Genomic DNA, 13,271 nt, shown 5'->3' on the forward strand with positions numbered 1-13,271 from the left:
ATGAACACAAGAAACTTCAGTTAAGCCATAATAATGTCATGATTTCAGTATATGAGAAATTTGCCTTAATGACATCTGCATCCTGGCTTTATTCTCTTCTGATCAAAATAGACTATTTATTTAGATTTTCTACAAAATTCTGTGCTAATTGAATAACTAGCTTATTTAAGATGGATGAATAAGCAAAATGTTAATTTATTAACGGAGTAAAAAAAGAAAAATAATGGACTGAGAAAATACATGAGCTGCATTTTAAAGCTTTAGTGTTTCATGCAAACAGAACAGAGTGCACTGACAGTCTGCAAAGCCTGGATGAACAAAAGAAAAGCAAAGAAAGATTAAAATATCAGTTACAAAGCAGGTTGAAATATGAATAAATATAAAGAGGAAAATAGTCCCAAAATCTACTGTGAACCTGAATAGGCAGATGTGTCATTGTTGAGCCCAGAGGCCTCTACGATGCAAGACCAAACTAAAAACAAGTTAAAACCTATGTTTAGATTAGCATATCTTTGTCCTTCCTAGCCAAAGTGCAGACAGAGATTAGTGTTTTTAAAAACAATACCCATCTTTATGTTTACATCTTTTCACATTTCAACCACATTTACACATTGTACACTATGGATTGAAGGGGATAGTTTTTGCTTCTGTGTTTTGAACAACATTTTTTGCTTAAAAACCTTAAAAGGACTTTTCTGTTCCTAAATATTTGCGATGATCTGACTTGTTCATATTTGGAAAGAAAACTGATTTGCCTGTAAATCTCTGAGACTCTGAGAACCCTTTTATTTGAAGGAGGAAACTATGGATGGAGGGCCAAAGAAGGCTTCAGCTGTTATGACCGCAAGCTCTGCCAGAACTCATCCCTGGGTGAGTTACTCTGTGTTGTTCAAAGGACAATAGAAAAGCAAAATCTGAAGAGTAAAATGTAAAAAAGAAAAAAAATGTGTAATGTGGTATGCATTTGATCTGTATCTCTCATTTTGCAGATGATATTTTGCCAATCTTTGACTACCCCCATAAACTGGGAAAATCAGTGACAGGCGGATACGTCTATAGAGGTTGCGAGATGCCCAACCTGAATGGACTTTACATCTTTGGAGATTTCATGAGCGGGTAGATGTTGAATTAATTTATTAACATTTTCAAAGCTGTAAAAACTTTATTGATGTTTTTACTCTATCTGGACACATTCAGACAACACTGAACATGCCGAACAAAGAAAAGTGTCATGTTAAAACTATAGCAACGATTATGACTGTTGTGTTGTTAAAATGTAAGAAATACATTTCTGAACAAATACATTTTATAGGGAGCACCTTTCTAGAGCTAATATTGATTTCTTCATTTATAGGAATATTTATTTCTTGTCAAGTATTCATGTGAATATTTCTCTTGCATCCACATACAATAATGAGAAAAAGACAGTTTTCATTACTCGGCTGTATTTGATGTAGATTTTGCTGGACTCTGTTGACAGTCTTGGAAACTATTCTACCTTCTGACCGTATTTAAATGTCTCCCTTTGTGTTTAGGCGTCTAATGTCTTTGAAGGAGAACGAGGCTACAGGTGAATGGCAGTATAATGAGATCTGCATGGGAAGAGACCAGACCTGCAAATTTCCCAAACTCATCAACAGCTACTATAGATACATAATCTCCTTTGCTGAAGACGAAGCAGGTAATGATTTTGTGTGCGAATATTCATTGTTTCCGGGTTCTCTGGTAATTATTATTTTAATTATTGTTATTCATTTGTGAATCGAAAAAGTCCATTTATTTTCAAGGAAAAAATGGTCCTCGAACCCACACATAGGATAGAACATACTGTGCCTTGTTTCTGATGAGTAAGGAGAGGTTTATTGTAAAGTCTGTTTTGAATTATCAGCTGCTGATTAATGAGGTAAAATGTTGCACACGCTGCTACTTTTTTCCATTTTCTTTTTTACGAAGCTCTTGAAAGTGGGAGATTTAAAGGCGTAGCAGTCTATGAATGCATTTTCAAACAGATATTTTTGGAAATTATATTATTTATATGTCACTTCAGCAATAATGTTATTACCTTTATGATATTGGGCTTTCTTTTGTCTACCCTTAAAGTATATGATTTCTTTGTTTTTCTTCCGATCCTGTTCTCTTGCTGTTTTCCATCTGGTTCTTTTCATCTTTCCTCCTTTCCTCTGTACATTTTCCAGGAGAGCTGTACTTCTTATCCACAGGAGTCCCAAGTGCCACAGCCAGATCTGGAGTCATCTATAAAATAGTGGATCCTTCCAGGTAGCAAGACAGAATAACTCTCATAAGTCCTTTATTTAATGTTCTTTTTAAAAAAACTTCATCAAGTACAGTAAATGTATTACAATGCAAAAGTAATAAGAAAGACACGGGCTGTTATATTTTCCTCAATATACCATATGAAATAATTTTTTAAGTTCTACATGAGCCCTTAAAAAAGTTTGTAACCCAGAACATACAGCAAGTTCTGTTATTTTTATGGTTAATTGGATTCTTAGTCATTGTAAAATTGTTCTGAAGTACATGTCTTAATTTATGACTTTTAGCAGGAAACAATGCTTTAGTCAAAAATGCAAAAAAACTAAACAACAACAACAACAACAACAACAAAACAGAAGGAACGTCTACATTTATAGGTCCGTTATAGTGTGAAGTTAACCTAACATCTTGGCAATGTTAGGCTGTTTCTACGCTAATAGATTTGTCTGCAGAAACATTTGCAACTGCTAATTTATCTCCTCTGGTCATTTAGCTGTAGAACTGATTCATTTGCGATGCAGCCATGGTCAAAAAACATATAGATGCCACGCAATGACTGTGGTTTGTTTGAAAATATCAAATTTAAATTGTCTTCTCTGCTCTACTTCATGTTTTCTTATTCTTTTGACTATGCAGACGAGCACCACCTGGAAAATGCAGCATCAAGCCTCGGCCTGTGAAGATAAAAGGAAAACTCATCCATTTCTACCCCAGAGAGGGTATGTAATGGAGGGGATACTTTTACATTTCAGTTAGCCTGAAGCACGTTTAGCTCCACACTCAGAATATGACAAAAGCTAGTTAGTCCACACTTCTCTAAAACTGTGTTTGCTTCTTTAACCCTCCCTCGAAGAGGTTAAAGAAAAAACTCAGAAGGAGCACGACAAATGTCACAGTCGAACAGCGGGGAGGATGAGGGGTTGTCTCAGCCTGTCAGTTCCCGAAACCACACACAAAAAAACCTTGTAGAAGCACACGTGGGGCTAGTGCAACCCCACTGGACTGCACAAAAAGCTAAAAGCTTGTGGGGTCCAAATGACCTCATCTTTTAAGACCGTGGGAGGGTTACGTAGCGAGGTTGAGCAGGGGGTCAGGACAGCACAGAGAAACAAAACAATAAATTTAACTTCCTAACCTATTTTAACCTAATGGTGCAATTGAAGGACTCTAAGTGGAGGCTTTTGGAGGATGGATCAGGCTTTTTATACACCAGTCAGAACCAAACTAAGCTAAGGACCAGACTGATCCAAAATTGGATCAGTCTGGATTGACTTTGAAAAGTTTGCATGTTTCACAGGAAGATATTTGCACATATTCTGTGAGTAATTTGCTATAATTCAAGTTGTCACTAATATGCTTATAGTTTGAAGACAGAAAAAAATACCTGACATAAATTGTGAAAGTCCAGATTTGTATCGTTAAAAAAGCTGTTTTGTCTCCGTTTTCAGAGTTCGTAGTCAACAAGAAACCAACCACAACACCTCTTCCCACCACGACCACTCCGAAATCCACAACTACGAAGAAACAGACAATACGAAGACCAATAATCATAAGAAAACCTCCGATGCCAACAAGACAAACAAAAGGGAAAATAGCTCGACCGCAGCCAACAGCAGCAGCAGAAAGAAAGACGACGCAGTCTGCACCGATAAAGACTACGTTGACCACAACAGTAAAACCGACTGCTGTCCAGAGGGGCGCAACAATCCCTGTCACAACGCCGTCCACTGGTAGGCCTGCTGGTGCACCTGCTTATCATCCTAGCTCCACTGCCTATTCACATTCTGGCTCAGCTGTTAACACATCTTCTAAACCCACACACAGAGTATTTCACACCGAGGTGCGAGGACAGGGAGCTCGTATTAACACTGGAGCTTTTCTGCGCTGCACTATGTTCTTGCTTTATGCTATAGAAGTTCAATGACTGAGTGAATTGTGACTCTGAAGGCGACTTTACAAAGGATTCCTTTCAGTCAGCACCCAGACTGTGATGTGCTTGGCATCTTGTTGAATAATGACCTGATAGAGGAGACGGTTGCTGTGTTAGACAACACTGCGCTCTTGGTTTTTCAGCTTCAGGGTTCTGAAAGATCAAATATATTGGCTTTTTTTTTTCTTTTTTTTTTGTTTGATAGGGTTTTATCTAATAAGAATTGCTTTATTATTTAGTATCAGAGTCTAAGAATATGTCTGTGTCTTAGTGAGCATTTTGACAAGATTTAGATTTTGCAGGGTGATTTTTACTTTCTGTAGGGCTTTTTGAATATGCAATAGATAACAGATAATTTTGAGATGTGGAAAGGAGAATGGATCCTATAGCGGATCTTGTGTTTCAGAACACCATTTTAGTTTTCCTGAGACAGGCAAAATGCTCTTTGGTGCTTCTTCTGTGGTTCTTGATAAAAGTAAGAAATACGGCAAAAAAAAAAAAAAAATCTTGAACTCTTTTCTCACGGTCAGCTATCAAGCTGTACAAATTGTCAATGGGAAACCTTTAATTTTAACTTTAAAAGCTCAGTTCAAAGTGATAATTGATACAACACAATCTAAAGCAAAAATTACTCTAGAATTTTTGATGTCCAGGTACATTCTTTGATAAAAAAAAAAAAAAAATTAAAAAATCACTTTTGCTGATGGGTTTGCAAGTATTTTCTCTGTCCAAACTGTTCAAACAATTGTTAAATTTCATGCACAAAAACAAAGAGCATTGAAGAAAAACTGTTTGATCCACCTTCAAATCCACCTGTGGGGTTCTTGGGATTTCTGATGCACACCTTTAGAGAAGTTAATGGTTGGCTTAGGAACAATAAAGTTAACAGTTTGTCAGGTCACTCTATGTCTCAAAGGATATGATGTTGGTGTATCTCTCCTGGATGTCGTGAAATTTTAGGAATTAAGAAGGTGCTAAGATCCAGGAATGTGAAATCAGGCAAATCCTCCATCTGTAGAAACACCTTCTGAAGACTTGGCATTTGCCATTTATGTCTGAACCTGTTTTCATATAGTTATTCTCCACTTTGCCCTCATGATACTGAATATAACCAGAAATGTCTCCATAAAAATGATTCACATGTACAAATTAAGTTACTCTATGGGGGCGTTTTGGTATAAAAAGTGAATTTAAAATTGTGCTGAGCATTTAATTTTGTTTTATTTTACGGACATTCAAAATTAAATTATTATCATGGCTGGAAATAGCTTCATTTTACTACTATAATTTTTTTATATATAATATACTCTTCGATGCAGCTTTTCAAAGTTTACCTTTTTTGCGAGGTTAAACAATTTCTCTATTATTTATACATTTAAATGGCAATAAAGTAAATTACATTAAGGTAAGTTATTTAAAATAATCACAGAAGTCTCAAATGTTTAAGATTGTGTTGTTCTTTGGTTTTGTTTTAATATTAATAGGTGCTCAAATGCCAACTTGAAACATTTGCACAAAGACTCAAGTAGAGAGGAAAGTTAAGTGGCCATCAATTCCTGCTTAGAACCTGCTAACATGCTTCTCTTTGGCTGGTACAAAAGTTTTTGTTGCAGGACAAATTCTTATTTATGTCAGATATTTGCACTAATTTAAATCAAGTACTGGGGCTAATTTATTTTGAATAAATGTTTCTTCTTCAGCTTCAGCTCGGACAATCCTCCTTGTGTGTCTGTGTCAATGTTTTCTGTTTGTGGCTCCTCACAATAACATCACTCTCAGAAATATTGCAATTTGGTTTAACGGGGAACAGTCGGCATTTTCATGCTCAAATGCCCTCCGTTGTGGTTGAATTGAAGCAATTCAGTGAGGCAAAGTGGGCAAAAAAAATCTCTCACAAAGATGTAAAACACCCATTGATGCAGTTGTCAACAACAAAGGTGGTCAACCAATCGAAAAGTTAAGCGACAATATCTCTTGAATATTTAGTCGGGATCTTTTGTATCTATTGCTAAAATTTGCTTGATTATTCAAATGTGTCAAAAAAGTAAAAATAGATGTTTGTGAAGTGGTGAATACTTTCTCACGGCATTGTTGATAAAAATCACTGCTACTTAAAAATTATTCAATTACCAACTTCATATTCAAACATATCACACAACATTTTCATGATCCTAATAAGAACATGCAGTCATTGATATACTTGGATGACTGTCACAAAAACTATCATGGAAAAATAATAACTCAAACATTACTTTTTCTCTTGACTTATTTGCACAGTCGTGTTGCTGTAATGCTTTAACAAGCTTCTGCTGAGCTAAATGTTCCGTTAATCTCTGCAGCTCTTGATTTAAAGCAAAAAGACTGATTTAGCTGCTTTACAATGTTTCATTAGGACCATTTTTTAAAAAGCTAAGGGAAAGGACAACCTTTGAAGAACCATTTTAGATTGCCATTAAATATCCATCCATTGTCTTACTTGCTTATCCCTAGTGGGGCTGTGAGTGGCACTGGTGCCTGTCTCCGGTGGTCAGCAGGCGAGAGGCGGGGGTCACTCTGGACGGGTCACAAGTCCGTCGCAGGGCAACACAGAGACAGACAGGACAAAGAACCAATCACACACACCTAAGGAGAATTTTAGAGAGACCAATCAACCTAACGGTCTTGTTTTTGGACTGTGGGAGGAAGCCAGAGCATTTTCTTGTAAATCTCCCAAACTAAAGGATTTCTAACCTGGTGTTTAAAATCAAATCAAGTAACATAATATCTTACTTATTCATCATGTGCACTGGTCAATGTCAAGTGATTTGATATAAGGTTTTTATCCAGAAGTAGTTGCATTTTAAACCAAAGATTTCTATCAGCAGATAGATAACAGGATGCTGCCGCCACACACTCTAGCTAACGCTTACTAACAACATTGCTCACGACTAAAGGGGAACTCATATTGGGTGTGCAGCCGTGCATCATGTTAAATGATACACATCGGTTGGCACCTTTAACAGAGTGGATGCATTAGGCTGAAAGGCCTACAGCAGGGGTGTCCAAAGTCTGTCCTCAACATTTGGCATCCTGCATCTCTTAGTTCTTTCCCTGGTGGTAGTTTGTACTTCTTCATCATGTCAATGTTCTCCAGGGATCTGATCATGACCCCATCATTTGATCCATGTGTGTTGTACCGGGGCTGGACATCTGTACAATTTTTGTCTTTTTCCGGGACTCCAGGAATGTTCCTGCAGTCCAGTTTTGGAAGTTCCTGCAACTTGTTCTTCACACATTATCTGGGCAGAAGTTTTCTCTTGTGGGCTGCCCAGTAATAATTGTGTTAGGAATTCTGAGTCCAAAATTTGAAGTGGGACTTCTCCATGATGAGTTCTTGTGAAGTATTAAATGTCCTGGCAAGAGAGAACTCTGTTCATATTCCTTACCACTTTAGAGCTAATTTCTTCAAAATTTTCATTGGTCAGATTTAGATAAAGCATTAGAATATGTCTGGACTTCCGCTGAGGATGGATCAGAAGCTCTTCCACTTTGGAAAGGACGAGTGCTGGCACCAACCTGACCCTACTGGTGTTTATTTAATGGAAAATAAAAGGGGAATATTTTGCCTTTTGCCCCCAATGTGTGTTGCCTTTATGAGTGGCTTTGCATCAATGGTTAAGATTTTTTAAAAAAAGTTAATGTCTGTCAGCTTTAGCTCAATATTAAATTATATTTAAATAAAGAGGGTGATTCTGTCTCTCCCTCAGGTTATCGTGCAACCATCATGACTCCAGTCCGCTCTAGGATTTCTCAAACCTCAATCTGCAGCACAACTTCACCAAAAAGATATTGGGGACCACCTACACACCCTGCTAGGGCCACCTCCCCACCTTTAAACCCACCACAATCCCCTTCTCCTACTACATTTCAGTCTCTGACAACAACATGGGCACCTTATACAAGCCAGACAGCCAACAAGCCCCCGGAAACACCGGTCAGCAGCACCACGTTACCTAAAGTTCGGAATGAAAAACTGTGGCCTGGAGCGAAGTCACAAAGTGCTGGAGAGACCAACCAAGTCAACAAAAGGCCAAAAGGTCGAGGACGTGGTAACAAGCGAGGAAAAGGAGGAAGAAGGCTTCCTTCTGGCTCTGTGCGGCTTGTGAGCGCAGACGGCATGCCAGATCGAGGCAGGGTGGAGATCTTCATCAGAGGAGAGTGGGGGACGGTGTGCGACGACCTGTTCACGAGGAAGGCAGGTACGGTCGTATGTCGGCAGCTCGGCTTCACAACTGCGCTGACGGTGATGAAGAGGGCTGCGCTGGGTGAGGCCAGCAGCAGGGTCAGGATCCTGCTGGATGATGTGCAGTGTGAGGGTGAGGAAAGATCCCTGCTGGAATGCAAGAGGTCAAAGGTGGGGAAACACAACTGTTCTCATGAGGAGGATGTGGGGGTGATCTGCGGTTACCAGACATAAAGAAGAAGAAGAGGCTGCCACACCTAAAGTTTTACTCTCGATTTTCTGAAAAGTGATGTGTTGTTTCTTTTTCTGAAAACTAGAAATGACCTGGTATGCTTGATCGGGTTTCCCAGTAGGCGAGTTTTGTTTTCTGTATCGTCTGGTTTCGCTCAGTTTTACCAGTTACCTTAAAGCAGTGGATTTAAACTGGAGTTTGTGAGAGCTGGCATCCTGCAACTTTTAGATGTGTTCATTGTCCTACACACTTGAATTAAAAGGCCAAACTGGATCACTAGCATCGCAGTCCGTCTCTGCAGAGCTCTTCTAATGACACAACATTGTAACCAGGTGTGCGTAAGCAAAGAGATATCTAAAATTGCCAGACACCAGCCTTTGAGGACTGGAGTTTGAGATCGCTTGCCTTACATCAATGTTTCTCAACTCCGGTCCTCACGCCCCCCCTGCCTTGGCTGTTTTAGGTGTTTCCCTTCTGCCACGCACCTGGCAGAAAGATTAAGTGGCCTCTGCAGCGCTTGACGACTGCAGAAGAGGGCATGCAATCATTTGAATCACGTTTTCTGGAACAGAGACACATCTAAAATATTCCTGAGGACTGGAATTGAGAAACACTGCCTTAGAGCAGCAGCAAGGTGAAGAAAATATGTTCTGTAAAGTGGCAGTGGACCAACGTGCCTCAGGGGGAAATGTACTTCATGATTTTAATCAACACCAGAAACTACTTTCAAATAAGGACGCACGTGATTTCAAAGTGAGATGTGTCTGTGTTGTTAAAAAATGTCTAACCCACTATAGAAAACATATGTAAATCTGGGATCCAGAAACTTGGCAAGTTGTCTTTCTGTCTAAATAGTTTTCTGCTGATTGCTTTTTTCAGCAGAACAAAACAAACACATCAATATGAAAACACAGCAGTGATAAAATGTTACATTTTCCCGTTTTTGAGAATTTATGATTTCTATTTTTTTTTCATGTTTGTTTACATGCACATTTATTTTTTCTAATTACCACCGTTTGTCATATTTAAGTTTTCTACTACCCTCCTCAAAGTCATGGAATAAATGTAATTTTGCTCCATCAATCTGCTGTTAACTAAGGTAACGTTTATCAAAGCAACGACAAAATTATATTCACTGGTACAGAATCTGATGCCATTTTGATAAACTCTTTAATTAATGAAGAAACCAACCAAACCAGTATTTCAAACTGAAAATGAGACATAAATACATTTTTTAATTATTAAAAACCAAGTCTTTGCAAAATATGTATTTTTACATTTTACAGTTTCAGAATATTTTGTACACTCAAGTTGTAAATTGTTATAATAAATTTTCTGAAACACTGAATCCTTTGTACAGTGAGTGGAATAACATTTGATTACAGCATCCACAATATTATTTCAACTCCTGGTGAAAAGAAAAAAAAATCTTTTTTTTAGCCGCATAGTCTCACACTGAAAAGTAAGAAAACAAAAATCAATCTCAAGGTCACATTTATTTTGGTCACAGAATCACTGGTGGATTGTCTAACATTTCGGATTAAATAAATAAATGTGACTGAAACATTTCTATTTCAAAACAGAAATGCTGCTTTAAACAGGAACCTTTAAGCAATTTAAGCAATTCTATTCTACTTTACTTGGATTAAAATTTGATTAGCAGAAAATCACACATCCTTTATGAATATGCGGTTTTGTCTTCCACACTGAGTAAATATAGTAAAATTAAATCAGGACAGAAGTTTATGCTCCTGCAATAAAAGATGCAGGTCTTCACCTCAAGTATCAGTAGATGCAGATGCCACCGCACGCCTACGAATAAACTTATAGCAAATTCTTATTTTCTCGTTCTCCTTTATTTCATACAAAATGTGTTCTTGAGAGGAAAACAAACATGGAAACAAAGAAGCTGCTTTTCTTGTAATGCAGTCGTCGTGACTCAATCTCAGTTCTAACGTTATTGGTCTGCATCAACTTTCCATCGCTCTCGACAGGAAGTGTTACTTAGAGTAACACTTATTAATTATTATTAATATTAATAATAATAATATGTGAAGTATCAGTGTGGCTGATGACAGCTCCAATCATCAATTCAGTCATGTTATGGCCAAAGGACAACCACACATTCTTTCAAGATGGGGCTTCTCGTAAGAGGCGTTTGTAGAGGTTTAATTGCCTTTTTATAGCTCTTTATTTTAATGTTCAATGTTTTTTAAATAGTATTCCAAACTACGAGACAGTCGCATTGTAGTGTTTCAGCATAAAATGCAGTTCAAAATGGGTCTCAGGTCAGTGAGATGGAAAGCGATATTATTGTCTGTTTAGCACGCACCGTTATCTTTTCATGTGCTGCCTAAGGAAGGTCAAGTGAAATATTCATTTCATTCTCAGTGCACATATTTTTAATGCAACATCATTTGGCTTCATTTGGTTCAGGTTTTCTGTAAAGCACTCCATAAATATACAGACGTATCAAAACAAAATGCATTTTGGCCTCAAGGAGGCAGTTTATTCCGGTCAATGTTTAAAATAATAATAAAGGATTTGATGTTAAAATTACCTACATTTATCTTATAAGAAAATAAAAAGTGTTTGTGTTTTCTTTTTTAGTGAATTAAAAAAAAATGACTGAAGGCTCACTTTCAAGGGTTTATATGATATAAGCATCAGGGCAAATACACACTAAGGTTAATTACTGGAGGTGCTGCTACCTTCTTGCATAAAATGTCCTTCATCAACAATATTCATCTTCAAAAGCACTAATGATAAAGTCTTTCTGAGGTCAACACTAATATGCTATGTGCTAAACATGCAAAAGTAAAATACAACGCAATATGACATAATATAGGGATACCTTAGGATAAAGTGTTGAAAGGAATTGTTGCTTTTTTCTGATACTTTAATATGTTTTTCATTAATTCCTGAATTCAAACGCTTGCTGTTGGCTTTCTTGTCCCATCTGCTTGCTGGTTTGTGCTGATAAAAGCTTCAGGGGTAACATTTTGTGCTCTGGTTTATCCAAGCAAAGCTACTGAGCGTACTTTTATCTATGGTCTCAAGATGGATTTTCCGTGCTGCGTAGTTGATCACAGCCTTTAACAACAGAGGAGCTTCATTCAGTTGCATCCCTTAAGCTCAATACTGCCTTTCGTGTCTTATAAGCATGTCTTCTTATCTGCACAGAAAAGGATCTTTGCATGCAAGTCTTTTATGAGGGTGCCTAGGACGCCATCTGCTCCAGGAGACAATGCAAGACAAATTAGTACAAATATGTCTTTTATAGTTTAACATCCACTATTTATTCTCGCAAAAGGCTGTCTTGAAAATACAAAAAAAAAATATATGAAGACAGAAAAAAATACACGCATTTTGGGTGTGTTTCTATCAAATATTCACAAAACTCTATCACAATATTCACATCATAACATGCAAAACTCGAGTTGGCCCGTTTATCCAGAAAATCTTTATAATTTGTCCAAACATGAATGCTAGAAAATAACATAATTGCACCAAAAGTAAACTGAAAAAAAGTTCAAACCTTTCTGTGCGTTCGCAACGACAAAAAGTAAAGTGAATAGTTAACATACAGATCCTGATTCTCCATTTAGGTGCAATGTCACCAGATATTATAGTCCAACAATGAATCATTATGAAAAGCTGTCTTAATCGCTAAGGTAGAGCTACACATGAAATATTGATGGCAAACTTTAAAATTTATTCAATTTGTCTACAGGACATGCAGAAGCTCCAAATGTCTATTCACATGTTTAAATATTTAAGGTCTGTAATGCAGATGTTGTCTTTTAGTGGTTTGGTGGTGGGGAAATCTGAAATCAGCCTGGGGCGCCATAATGGATAGGCTGACTGGTTATTTCAAAGGCAAATCTAAGTGAGAAACTGAGAGGATAAAATAGATCAATAAAGCTATAATAGTGAATTTATTGATCCAGAGCTGGTCCACAGTTCTCTAACGTCTTGAGATAAAACGCCAACCTCAGGTTAAGCCCACTGGGAACAACGGCACTGATGACCTTCCTTTTATTTTTTTAACGTCCCAAGCTTTGAAGCTATTATTTTCCAGCAGCTACATCCAAAGGGAAGACGATTAATTACGCTGAATACATTGAAGCATCATGCCATTCACGTAATACATCTAATAAAATAATTAACAATTAATGTTGGAATTTTTAAGGTTTTAGAAAAGTAAAGTTTTACATATTTCAGATAGGAAACAAATTCAGAAAAAAAACACTAACTCTTGCTGATCAGTTTACAAAACCGTTCAAATGTGTTTGGAATATTTTGCAAGCACAAGCAGCAGAAATGATTGGTTTAGCTTTGAGTTACGACTATTTTAACGTGTCACTGAAAGGTTATAAGCAGCTGCAGGCTGGGCTTATACAATGTTCTGCAGCACATCACACCAGCACATTTAATCTGAAGACTTTCCTGCAATTCAAGAAATCAACACAAGAGCGAGCCACAAGCTCATGTGGAGGTTAGCTGCTGACCCCAATTTGAAGAGCAAGAAAAAAGAACTACACCTGTGCTCTGCATGTAAGCGAAAATAGCCCTCTGTGTGTGTGTGTGTGTATATATATATATATATATAT

The 13,271-nt window shown here is 37.4% G+C and overlaps 1 protein-coding gene across 1 annotated transcript in view; it reads left to right on the plus strand.

Moving 5' to 3' along the window:
• The window catches only part of LOC106953929 (HHIP-like protein 1), a 24,453-nt gene extending 14,447 nt beyond the window's left edge, over positions 1-10,006 (plus strand). Inside the window, exons 10-16 of the mRNA XM_015043067.1 lie at positions 796-870; positions 990-1,116; positions 1,536-1,681; positions 2,196-2,277; positions 2,911-2,993; positions 3,723-4,004; positions 7,951-10,006. Coding sequence (XP_014898553.1) covers positions 796-870; positions 990-1,116; positions 1,536-1,681; positions 2,196-2,277; positions 2,911-2,993; positions 3,723-4,004; positions 7,951-8,660 — 1,505 coding nt within the window. The 3' untranslated portion in view covers positions 8,661-10,006. The remainder of the gene's footprint in view (positions 1-795; positions 871-989; positions 1,117-1,535; positions 1,682-2,195; positions 2,278-2,910; positions 2,994-3,722; positions 4,005-7,950) is intronic.
• Positions 10,007-13,271: the final 3,265 nt, after the last annotated feature.

This window comes from Poecilia latipinna, unplaced genomic scaffold (assembly GCF_001443285.1).
Source record: "Poecilia latipinna isolate Pla-1442-1.1 unplaced genomic scaffold, P_latipinna-1.0 Scaffold614, whole genome shotgun sequence".
NCBI lineage: Eukaryota > Metazoa > Chordata > Actinopteri > Cyprinodontiformes > Poeciliidae > Poecilia > Poecilia latipinna.